Source organism: Protopterus annectens, chromosome 2.part0, assembly GCF_019279795.1.
Source record: "Protopterus annectens isolate FY-2018-M chromosome 2.part0, PAN1.0, whole genome shotgun sequence".
In the NCBI taxonomy this organism is placed as follows: Eukaryota; Metazoa; Chordata; order Ceratodontiformes; family Protopteridae; genus Protopterus; species Protopterus annectens.
This window is the reverse complement of record NC_056728.1, coordinates 724406285-724419655: the sequence shown is the minus strand read 5'-3', so window position 1 is coordinate 724419655 and position 13371 is coordinate 724406285. Positions and strand designations below refer to the sequence as shown.

General features: G+C 39.3%; 1 protein-coding gene across 2 annotated transcripts in view; it reads right to left on the bottom strand.

Moving 5' to 3' along the window:
• Nucleotides 1–13371, bottom strand: part of LOC122793209 (thioredoxin-like) — a 379230-nt gene that overhangs the window by 175059 nt on the left and 190800 nt on the right. For both annotated transcript variants that reach the window (XM_044061044.1, XR_006363452.1), the window contains exon 2: nucleotides 11980–12084. In XM_044061044.1, coding sequence (XP_043916979.1) covers nucleotides 11980–12084 — 105 coding nt within the window. The remainder of the gene's footprint in view (nucleotides 1–11979; nucleotides 12085–13371) is intronic.

Genomic DNA, 13371 nt, shown 5'->3' with positions numbered 1-13371 from the left:
CAGGTCCTTAATGCAGTCTCCCAAGACCAAAAACACTGCATCAATGGGCCCAGACATTATCCCAGGATGCCTTCTAAATAGCATGAAACATGACCTATCAGGGCCTCTGGAATTACTATTTAATTGTAGCCTCCAAACAGACCTCGTGCCTCATGAATGGAGAAAGGCAACAGTTACCTCTCTGCACAAAAGGTGGGCCATCTTACAGACCCTGGAAACTTACAGACCCAGAAGTCTCATTAGTCTTATATGTAAAGCCATGGAAAGAATTATCATGGAGATGTGCAACAGAGATGTAGTAAATCTCCAGACACTAGACCCAACCCAGTTTGGTTTTGTCAAGGGCAGATCATGCCTACTCCCCCTGGTGGACTTCTTTGAAAGGGTCAAAGCAAGGGATGAGGGCACGCTGCTTACAGTGAATATAAAACGTTTACAGACCCCTATTAAAATGCCAGGTTTTTGTGATATAAAAAAATGAGACGACAATAAATCATTTCAAAACTTTTCCCACCTTTAATGTGACCTACAACATGTACAATTCAACTGAAAAAACAAACAAATCTGTTAGGGGAAAAAGTATATAAAAAAAGAGTGCGACACGCTGGTTGTATAAGTGTGCACACCCTTAAACAAATACTTTTTTGTGTGTGCACACCCTTAAACTAATACTATGTTGAAACACCTTTTGATTTAAATTACAGCATTCAATCCTCTTGGGTAGGAGTCTTATCAGCCTGGCACATCTTGACTTGTCAATATTTGCCCACTCTTCCTTACAAAAGCGCTCCAAATCAGACTCGTGCACAGCCCTCGGGTCACGCCACAGATTTTCTATTGGATTTAGGTCTGGGCTCTGGCTGGGCCATTCCAAAACTTTAAATTTTCTTCTGGTGAAGCCATTCTTTTGATGGCTTGGATGTATGCTTGGGGTCATTGTTATCCTCTTAATCTTCAGCTTTCTAGCAGACTCCTGAAGGTTTTGGGCCAAAAGTGACTGGTATTTGGAACTGTTCATAATTCACTCCATCTTGACTAAAGCCCCAGTTCCAACTGAAGAAAAGCAACCACAAAGCAGGATACTGCCACTACCATGCTTCGCAGTGGGGATGGTGTTCTTTTGGTGATGCAAAGTGTTGTTTTTGCACCAAACGTATCTTTTGGAATTGTGGCCAGAAAGTTCAACCTTGGGCTCATCAAACCATAACACATTTTCCCACATGCTTTTGGAAGACTTTATGTACAGTTTTGCGAATTTCAGCCAGGCCTGGATATTTTTCTGTGCAAGAAAAGGCTTCCATCTTGCAACCCTACCCCATAGTCCAGACATATGGAGAATACGGGAGAGTGTTGTTACATGCAGTACACAACCAGTACTTGCTAGAAATTCCTGCAGCTCCTTCAGTGTCATCTCTTGGCAGCCTCCCTGACCTATTTTTGTCTTGTCATCAATTTTGGAGGGACGTCCAGTTCTTTACAACGTCACTGTTGTCCCATATTTTCTACACTTTTTGATGACTGTCTTCACTGTGTTCCATGGTACATCCAATGCTGTGGAAATTTTTTTGTACCCTTCTCCTGACTGATACCTTTCAACAATGAGATCCCTTTGATGCTTTGCAAGCTCTCTGCGATCCATGGCTTTTGCTGCAGCAGGCAACTGAGTAAATGTCAGGAAAATTCTACTGGGATAGCTGAACTTTAATTGGGGTTAATCAGAGTTTTCCTTAATTGAAGACAGGTGTGTACCCAAGAAGATTGAATGCTGTAATTAAATCAAAAGGTGCTTCAACAAAGTATTAGTTTAAGGGTGTGCACACTTATGCAACCAGCGTATTTTACGCTTTTTATTTTTTGTATTTTTTCACTCAACATATTTGTTTTTCAATTAAATTGTGCAGCTTTTATAGGTCACATGAGAGGTGGGAAAGTTTTGAATTTATTGTGGTCTCATTTTTTATATCACAAAAACCTGGCATTTTAATAGGGGTGTGTAAACTTTTTATATCCACTGTACCTTGATCTGGCCAAGGCATTTGACAATACCCCGCTCTAGCATTGTTGACAAAATCAAGAGGTTAAGTACAAACCTGTAGGTCAACCAGTGGATAGCCAAATGGCTCACAAACAGGACCCAAGTTAGAATTGGGGAGTCCACCTCTACAAAGAGGCCAGTCACAAGTGGAGTCCCTCAGGGATCAGTCCTTGGACCTCTCCTTTTTGGCAATTATTTCTCAGAAGTTAAGGCCAATATCAGTGGTCTGTGGTTGACTAATTTGCAGAGGATTGCAAATTAGGAGCTGTCACTGAATCTCACACGGACACAAATGTTCTCTAGGATGGGCTGACACATGCAAATAACTGGTGTCAGAGCCATGGACTAAAACTAAATGGTAAGAAATACATAACAGTATCCTTTGGGAAGTCATCCATCCCTGGTTAACTATCACATTGACAACACACCCCTTAGAGTTGACCCAGTAGTCAGGGACTTAGGGACATGAATAGATAGTAATCTAGCCTTTGATCATCACGCGTCTACAGTGGTGAGGAAATCATTCTATGTTGTGCAACTTATAAACAAAGGTATGGCATCTATGTGCAAGGAAGTCATTGTCCCACTGTATTCAGCATTCATCAGACATATCTGGGTGCAATGCCTCCTTTGGTATGTACCTAACCAGGCATATCCAACAACTGAAACGTCCAGAGAGATTCCTCACTAAAAGAATACAGGGTGCAAGTAAAATGTCCTGCGCAGACTGCCTCAAGGCCCTATCCTTGTATTCTGTCCCCTACAGGCTTTTGAGGGGTGACCTATGCCTAGCATACAGGGCATTGTCAGACACCACATTCACGGACCTCCTGCATATCCACAAAACAAGCAGCACCAGAATTAACCATTCTAAAGACTTAAACCTTGCCTGTGTTATAAACAGGACCTGCTGGAGAGACGGTTATGTATCCCAAACACTACCCCATCTATGAACAGGCTCCACTACCCACGTGAAGCAAAGTTCCTCTCTAACCCAATTCAAGTGCAAGTTGGAAAATTGGATGGGAAACCGGAAATTCATCCCTGGTTTGGCACCTATGTCTCTGATGGACACAGGTAACCTGCAAATGGTTCATCTCCTAGGTCCATGCTTACACTTATCGAGGGCATCAGAACTTGTCAGAGATTTGGGACGCATGGTTAGACTTAAAAAGGCCCTTGTGGTCGTGAGCGTAAACACCTATGAACCTATCAGCAGAAAAAAGGCAGTGAGTGCACCATGAGCTGAAGTCAAAAGTAAAATATCAAGTAAATCCAGAAGGTCTTCTTTATATATAAAATCCTCGTTTATTACAAAAGATAAAACTGCAGGAGATAGCAAGTTGTAAGCGCTTTCGCGTTGTTACCCAACGCTTCATCAGACATGAAGAAAATGCTGAAACTTTCCTCTTATAAAGCATTAATTGTCATGATGTCATTGGTACTTTGAAAGTTAAAATTTAAAGAAACAGACATACAAACATAAAATATAAAATACATTCTGAGTTAAAACATCAATCATCTAGAACAAGGAACATATTTTGCATAAATGTATCTATAAGCATTAATGCTTCAATGGTCTGGAAGCTAAGAAGGGCTTGAGAGTGAGCCTCTCATTAAGCCCATAATTTAACAATCCACTTGCCTTCCCTTTCTTCAATTCTGTTCCTTATGTTACCTAATCTCCCGTCAGTATACACCAATTCAAGAACCTGGAATTTGAATATGAGATCGTCACCTAACTCCACAGTGTGTTTAGCTAGGGCGTTCAGAATGTTGCTTTTGGATATGGCATAGACATGCTCTCTGATGCGTTCTCTTAGGGATCTGGTTGTCATGCCCACATAGAACTTCCTGCATACTTGGCAATCAGCTAAATAAACCAAGTTAATAGACCTACAGTTCACATGGTGCTTGAGCATATAGTTCCTGTGTGTTTCAGGATGTATGTAGTTATTGGTATTGGCAACATATTTGCACTGGTTGCAAGATGAGCAAGCAAAAGTACCACATTGTGCCGTAGTACGCTCAGTGACATGAGGTTTATCGTAGCAAAGTAGCCTATTTAACGAAAGCATGTTTCTATAGGCTACTCGAGGTGTACTATCAACTAAGGACGTGATATCATCGTCTATCATAAGAAGATTCCAATGTTTATTGAAAATCTTCAAAATGTGTTTGTTCTTGTTCTATATGAACCTATATTGAGAAGTGCCTTTTCTGATGTCTGTGGAATCATCCACCCCCCCCCCCCCCAAACGTACTGAATATATGATGCTGTAAAACACTAATCATATTTCACATTTCCCTTTGCTTCACAATTAAGTAAGGCATTCAGTGACTTAAATGAGGTTTAGAAGGTAAACACTGCTTTATAATGTGGGTATGGATTGAACAGTGATAAAAATCAGTTTGAGCATATTAGAGCCACTTAAATTTCAGCAATGGCACTGACCTGACTGGAAAGTTGGGATTTTATTCATGTGGACTTCTATTAAATGATTTCAGAGAATTGTCCCTCACTTGACAGAAATGAAATACAAGACTCTGGACAAAGCTTTTTCTTTACACGAAGGGGAACCACCAGACTGCATTTAATGCATTTTTAAATGGGTTAGTCTCAATGGACCAAACAAGTTTATGCAGGAAAAAATTGCAAAAAAGTGGGGAAAAAAGGTGAGCTCCAAAGTAGCTTACTTTCAAATTGTTTCCTGACATCTGGTGAACTGAGACCTTGTAGAGTGCACAACAGTGAAATTTTCTCAGAGAAAAATAAGGACAAGTGAATATGCTGCTGGAAACATTAACAATCCTGACTGTGCCACCTACATGATGTAGAAATGGTAATTAATTTGAAGCTGAGAGACAAAAATCGTAATGATGTTATGATGAGGGTAGTGCAAGTAAAGCAGATCTTTTTGCAGTTAGCCAGCAGCACGACTTCACAAAAGGGATAGAGTGACACACTCACCTGTGCAAAAAGAAGATAAAAACAGTAAAACCACCAACACGAGTAGGCACTACACCCACCTCTGCAAAATTCACATCCCTGACTGGAATTACTAGCTAAAGTATTACAACAGGCAAGGCTGTTACATCTGTCTTACAGTTGTTACTGTTTGTGCTAATCAGGAAAAAACTTCTTGTAGATTACAAAAATCCCACAGAAATCCCAAAGACTGTATTAACTGCCACTTTACCCATAACTTGGCTTCCTACCATCACTCTGTTTTAAAGAACCTTCTGCAACATTAGCCCATTTGGCAGAAAGTTCATGGGTCATAGCAGATTAATACAATGGTTAAACGAAGTGGTCATTTGCAAAGAAATGGACTTAAATGTCAAGACAGATTTTCTTAAAGGTCCATCTTAAAGTATGTAATGACTGCAGCTCCTCAAAAACATTACTAAGTTGAACTAGTGTTCAAATCCTACTTCACTGAGGTTAAAACATTTTATAGGCAGTTAAATGCAGCTGAAACATGTTTTCTTAGTCATTCCTTTTCAGCTTGGTCCCTGATGTAACCTATTCTGGGCAGGTCTAGTAGCTTTTCAGTAAACACAATGTTACCACTAATATCAAACAACCAGAAGTGAGAAAGTGAATGAAATGGACCTTGGCAGTCAAGCATCTTCATTCGCAGAGGTTGCTGATTGAAGAACCAATTTGCAGTGTTAGGATGTTGAGCAGGATCAGATGCTTCTGTTGGTCCTAGCACGAATGCCCAGAGCAGCCCATCACCCAGCAATTTAGCATTCTCATTTAAGTGTTCTGTTCTTCATCTTTCCCAACTTTACTTGCTTTGTGGTCTCATTCAAGACTCTAGGTCAGTAGTGGCATGGAGACATGCCTTGTGTCTATGGCAGCAGGCTGGTTAACACATTGTACTGTAACACGTGTTTTTGTCCTTCTAGCATTATGCTTCACATGTGGCTTACTCATGTATTCCATAAGTTTGAATATTGCTAGTCTTCTGTGGACAGATGCAGCACCATCAGTAATGATGCACATCAGTGTATCATACCCTTTCAGTGAATGCCTTCAGTCATACTATGCATGTGTGTTGGCTTGGTGAACCGCCAAATACTATAGCAAGCATGCAGAGTGCAGTATAGGTCTACCTCATTCACAGACAGCAGCATACTGCTTGTGTAGGCCAACCTCCTCCTCTTTGTATTAGTATCAAGCAGGATACTGAGACAAAAAGCCTTATATGGTGCTTTCCACAGCTGCTGCATGAGTGCATGGTATTTGGCACTTGCTGAAAGAGCCATACTGCTTCTGTGGGCTGAACACTGTGCCTGGTTATAACAAAAGGTACTGCCTGATATTTTATAAGCCCTGCATAAACAGTGCATATTCAGAAAAGCCTGCTAAAATTTTGAATACTGTGTGTGGACCCATCCTGGTTTTCTGCTGTATACCACTTTAAACACCACTGAGTATATACCAGTACTATTCCTACTCATCTTCCCCTGCAATAAGCAATGGCAAATCCCATAGAACTGAGTGCATTTCAGATGAATCAACACATCTGTCAGGTTCATGTTAGTTGCATTAGAGCCTTTGAAGGGATGCTTTCTTCCAGACGGACTTTGTGATGTGCTTCGACTATTTCTGCAGCATTCTTGGGCCGAGTACAGCTCAGTCGTGCAAACTTTCTTGAAAAACAATGTCAGCCTTGATCCTTTATAAGAAGCACCTTTTTGATGCAGCAAACTTCTGTTGATTTTTCCCATCCATGATTTCTATTTTATCTGGTAAATCATTCTTTTGTTAGCTAGGTTGCATTAGTTTTGCCTAAGGGCAGGAGATATCAAGGAGATTAACATGAGGACATATATTGACACAAAACATGCAATGAAACCCATACAAAATAAACTGTGTGTGTTTTTAGGAAGGCAAGCCTACTGAACTCCTGTGGAGGGGAACCCCCACACACACACACAGTTCTTTACATAGGTAAACACCATGAGAAAGAAAAACTGTTCCTATGCCCTTTGTGTATCATTCTGTTGGTGAAAGTGAACCACTCAAACTTCACCTGCTGCCTGGAAAGCAAAGATCTAGGGCAAACTGCCCCATGCCCAGATCAAGTCATGGCAGGAAGATGGCACCAGAAATACTGAAGCACCAAATCTACACAATTTAACACTAAAACTGTGATATTTGCTATTACAACACTGATGTTTGTGGTCCAATATAAACAGCTTACTGATTTTAACAGGAAAAAAAAAAAACAAGCTCCCACTCCAAGGACCCTTTTCAGATGCAATTCAGGGAAGATGCAAGATAAATAAAAAGGTAATGCTTACAAAAGCTTGTTTAACAGGTTCACACAATTAATTAAATCTGACATCATATACAAGAACACCAATCTTAAGGCAGCATACCACACAGAAGTAAAAAAAAAAAAATGTAATGTACTATAGGGGACAAGTCTGTATTTAAGTTATTAAAAACAAAAATTTCAAAATTAATTTTCTCTAATAGAATTATTTCAGACACTGCAACTGAAAAAATGGATTTCTGTATTTAAGACCGGAAATATAGGTTTGTATTCTGAAAGGCATGAATACAGCAACTGCATACTGCAAACTAGAGAAAGCCCACAGTACTGCTTTCTTATGAAACAAAGGAATACTATTACTTGCTCTGTAATGGATACAACCTTGTTTGTATACTGCACAGTTGTTGTCGTGAGAACCAGAGCAGTAGTAAGAATGTACTGAGAAGTAACAATATTGGCATAATGGTTGCATATTTCTACTGTTATTCAAGGATATGAATTATGATTGGAAGAAATCTTCCAGAGCATCAGTTTTAATGTATTTCGTCTGTAGTTCTGACATGTTAAGTTAATCTAGTTTAGATTTGCTGTCGGTCTATTCTGATAGATAAGGTCTTGCCTCAAACTGCCTTTTATATCTCACTGGATTTACTGAAGACATACTGTAATAAGGAACCTCTCAACACTAAGTGATGCTACAAAAAGTTCAGATGCAAAGTCTTGGAAGTTGTTTTAGTTCATTCTAAATGCTGATTTAATCCTAAAGTCAATGACGCAAAAAACAGGTGTCACAAAAATGCTCCTAGTTTTGTAATTAGCCATGGAAAGCATATTTTCCTCTGGTCTACACCTCTTTATATACCTCACTAGGTGGCAGAGTGACTGGCTCATACTCTCCATTTCATTTCTCTTACTCACTTCAACTGTTGTACCCCCACCCCCATACCTCAGACAGTTCTGAACTCTTTCTTCCTGTCCTCTTTTCCTTTTAAATATCTTTAAACTACTGCCATTCAGAATCTTTCCCCAGTATAAGCTTAAAACTCAAACAAAACAAACTTTGCTTGCTAGCACACAATGACTAAACTAAAACTTCCTTGTGTCCATTACATTACTGTTTTCCCCAACAATACATACCTTTCAGATAACCTTCCTATATCATCATCAACATCTGGTAGAACACTCCATTATATATCAAAAGCACAAAAAATTTGCACTCACCTTCCCCTCCTCTTACTTTATTGTAAGTTAATTACTTGATCCTCAAGAAAACAGCTGACATTTCAAACATATATGCTACAACATATTTTTAACCCATCTTGGGAAATACAGTCTCAGAAAATAACCAACCTCTTTGCTGTTTTACTTAAAAGTACAAGATCGGAGGATATACATACAAAGCCAGGGCTACTTATTCTTGACATATTCCTTTATGAGCAACCACCCCCTCCCAAAAAATTTTCAAATTTCCATCCTCAAAAATAACTCTCTCTCAAGATAGCCTGCATAAATGCATATGGTGAAAATAATAAATGGAGAACTTCGGAAACCTGGATCCCTATGGAAAACTTCCACACTCTAGCCATCAAACATGGCTAAAGGATGAACACAGTCCATCTCCCTTCATTTTTTCAAATTACAACATACTGTGCAACTCAAGGCCTGGAACTAGAACATGCGGTAGAGAGATGTTATTAGATAACATTCTCAGTTATAAATTGTTTCCTCAACCACACACACAGACATAATAATAATAAAGAACCAAAGTGGATTACAGTCAACCTTATTCTGGCAACACATTTTTCTTACAGTCTCAAGTCTTCTGCACCCCTCCCTACACCATTAGTCTTATTGAAGGACAGTGTGCCTGAAATCTACTCCAGTGGCTACTCCTAGACCACACAAACTTGGTGACCTTAATAACAACTGTATTAGCTCATCATCTGTACAACTAAACAGATAATTACACCCAATACAGCACAGAGTGGCTTGCAAAGGAAACTACAAGATACAATGACAAAACAGGAAACCATATCTTATTAGATCTTACAGTCACTTCAATAGCTAATTGCTGTGTTGGTATCAGCATCTTGGCCAATCGACACAATGATCAATGTCATGTAATATCCTTTAAAACCATTAAAAAATTCCCTCAGTTGATTACAACCCAGCCATTCCCCGAGCACAAACTTTCCATCCTAGACCATCAACTGAGAAATCTTGAATGGTCTTCTTTATTTCTCATCAAGATGCAGAAGTCAGCTTGTCCTTTTTCATCAATACCTTCATCTCATTTCAAAACTCTCTATTCCTTACCACTCATAGTAGGCAAATTGGGCCATAAATGACCCTGGATAACAAGTGAAATTAAACAAAGTGATAAGGCCTGGACAATCTGAAAACAGAATGAAATAAATTAACAAGTTCATCAAACTTATTTGTCCCTCAGAAAACGATCCAAAATTGCAACCAATGCTGCCAAATCTCTATTATTCAGGAAAGAAAAAAAAAAAAAAAAAAAACAGGGCCGCCAGTTCACACAAATATTTTTGTAAAGAAATAAAATCCCTCAGAGGCTACACTTCTACTAAAAGTAATGCCAAAACAATCTCACTGCAGAGGACTTTAAGAATTAACTGTCTCAATTCCTCCATCCAGGCTATTACCAATTTATTCTCTCCCTCTTTGAAAACACCTGCACAAGACTGCAACATACCACCAAAACTGCATCCTTTAGCATAAGATTCAGCAACCTTCTATGCCTCAGACATCTCTACTAAAGAAACTAAGAAACTTCTAAGCATCTTAAAACTTTCTTCTGCAAATATCAGCATCCTACATCCAACCTTCCTCAGGAGAGCAGCAGACAAATTTGAGGATGAAAGAGAGGTTTAACAATCTTTCCATTACCTCAGGAGAAGTCCTTGCATTGCTAAAACTCTCATTCTCCTTCCAAAGATACACCCTCCCCAAACCCAAAAGGATCAAAGACCAACTGCCAGTATCGTTCCCATTACCAGAATCTTTGAGAAAATCCTTTACAAACAAATGCTTAAACACATTAACACCCAAGAAATCTTCTCAGACTAAACATGGCTTTAGACATTTATTTAGTGATACTACTACAGCTCTTTACATACAATCTATATGAATACCAACAAAGGGCTCATTACAGCTGGCATCTTTGCCAATATGACTAGGGCTTTTGAAACAGTAAAGCACAAGCCATTTATTAACGAGCTATATAAATTTAGTATTGATGCTAGTTGAAATTAAATGGTTTCAAAATTACCTCAATAAAAGAACTTTTTCAAGTCAGCGCAAATAACCAATATTCATTAATTCATTGGCGCACTCAGTGCAGGTGCCCTTCAGGGTCTGCTGTCAGACCTCTATTGCTCCCCTTATTCATTAAAGATGGCATCAAAGACTACCCATCATTAAAAGTTACCACTATATGCTGGCAACATTCTTCTATAATCGCACTACTCTCCTTCACACACTCAAAGGTCACTCCAACACGCTTTCTTGAACCTTATGCCTGAGCAAACAACAAACTCCTCATTAACCATTAAAACACAATTCACTGTTTTTCTCTGTTCCTAGCTAATAAGTTACATGTCTGAAACTGCTAGATAACCATAACAACATTAGTCCTACTGTGCCTGAATACAAATATCTAGCCTTACTCCTGATTCCTCATTTTATATCTACACAGCCAATATAATTACCAACGTTCCACCACAGCTAAAAAAGTTTGCTATAAAATAACTCATCTCCCTTCCCGATGCCCACTTTGCTCTTTTGTAAGACTGTATGGTTTCCTAAACCGGTAATACTACTTACCATTTTTTTTTCACTCAGCCTACAGATGGCAGAAAACAAAATATACAGATTTGCTCTACTTGCTGACCCTCTAACCCATCAATGCAACCTTCTCAAAAAAATAAACTGGCTACTTATCACTAAGAGATCAACCTATCACCTAGGCATCTTAATATTTAAAGTAATAACTGACAGCTATTGCCACCAATGGAGAGGATACTCTCCCTCACACAATTTATTCCCAGAGAAGTAGTCTGGAAAATAGGATTACTCTTTGTAGACTCCCATTCAAAACACCCATTGGAAAATTAGCCTTTTCCAAATTAGACCCAGTCCTTTGGAACAAACTCCCACCTGAAAAAAATTCCCAGCATTCAGATCAGCCCTTTCTGAACACTTCCACACTGAAGTGGTACGTAATTGCTTCAGGGACTGATGCAGCACAGCATTGCAAAGCCTAAACTAAATCCATGCACAGTGCAAATTCTGCAATCATGGCCAACAGAATGCAGTTGACCAGTTTCTCCAGAACTGCCTTTTTTTTTTTTTTTTTTTTTATGTCACGATTTATGTTTTTTTAATTTCTGTTATCTTCGCTTATTCAAAGGGCAATGAACCTCTTACTTGGGATGGATGTTTAATCTCATTATGGTCAATTGGGCTCATGTTTTTAAACAATTCCAAAATTGTATTCAATTGTTATGCAAGTCTCTGTTCTACCTGTACTTTTGACTTTGGTTGGGGCCGTGACTGAAAAGGGTCTTTGGATAACTTCACTCACCCGGTTAGCAAATAAGTAAATTAAAATATTCTTTCATTTGTACTTACGTGGTAAAATGGCTTAATTCCTTTACAAGGACCACACCACTCAGCTGAGAAATCAACCACCACAAGTTGGGAGCCAGCATCTTTTAGTGCTTGATCAAACTGACTCTGAAAAGCAGTAAACAAAAAATGTGAAACATTAGTGCATTAACAAAGTACTAATGTTAAGCATGAAAAAACGTGAAGCATTAGTGCATTAACAAAGTGGTCTTCATTGAGCATTAAAAGGGAACTAATCCAAACAAAGTGAATTGAACTATTTCTGAATGCACATTCGCACAATGTGAAACTGTAGGTTAAACTGGTTACTATCATTTAGTTTTACAACTGTGAAAAGAAAATGTTGAAAGTCTGACTACAGACTCTGCAGTCAGTCACCAGAAAAAAAAAAAACAGATCAGTGCATACAAGGAGTGAAAGAATGAAATGTGAAGCTACAGTGATACACTTGAAAGACAGTACAACCTTGAATGAAAGAGAAACAGTATACAAAGGCTTTCTGTAATTTTCTCCATACGTCTCTTTTGCTCTTATGAAGCAGCCATAGCATACAAATCGATAAAAAGCACACATCTGATGCAGCAACATTAGCTTTACAATATACTTACAGAAACAGGTATACACATCGTGCATGTGGGATCACACCTCTCCACACATTGCTATACAGAGACATATACATAGCACAAGACTGTTACAGTCAGCTACATGGTGCAAGAGATTTTGCAAAACTATCTTTCTTCAACTAGTGGCACAACTGTCGTATAGCTGCATCTTTTACTACAGAGAAATCTGAGCAATGAAAAAAGTCAGATTGTTACACCCTTAGGTGAAACAGCAAGAAGCTCAAGTCTGCTGATGGCACCCCTCTGACGTCCATCCATCCACACCCCCTTTTTTTCTCATTTTTGCAAATGGGGTAGAGGAGTCAATACATCAATAATGACCATCATCTAGAAATCAGTCACACCACTGGGTGGCTAGCCCTGATAAGTTGTTCTTAAATACCCATACACGTAAAACCACTCGTACCTATGGCCAGTGTGATTCATAGAAGTTACTAGGCTATTGGCCCTGGAGGTTCTTACAAGCCTAGCCAGGAATTTAGCCCATGTTCCGATAAGTCAGCACCCGATGCCCCTGTCCACCAGGGATACAGGTGGAATCCCAGGGGTGTCTTCTGTTCCTCATACAGTTATCCAGGTTGCACTTAAAAAGGGTTAATGAGGTACTCTGCTTGATGTGGAGCGGGAGTGCATTCCACAGAAAGGGGAGTCTCTGGGACACAAATCTGTTCCGCCAACAAGTCCTACTGATGTCACAGACCAGGTTGAGATCACCCGTGCAGGTTACTAGAGTGGAACTCGATATGCAGCCATTCCCATCAAGGTGGGGTGA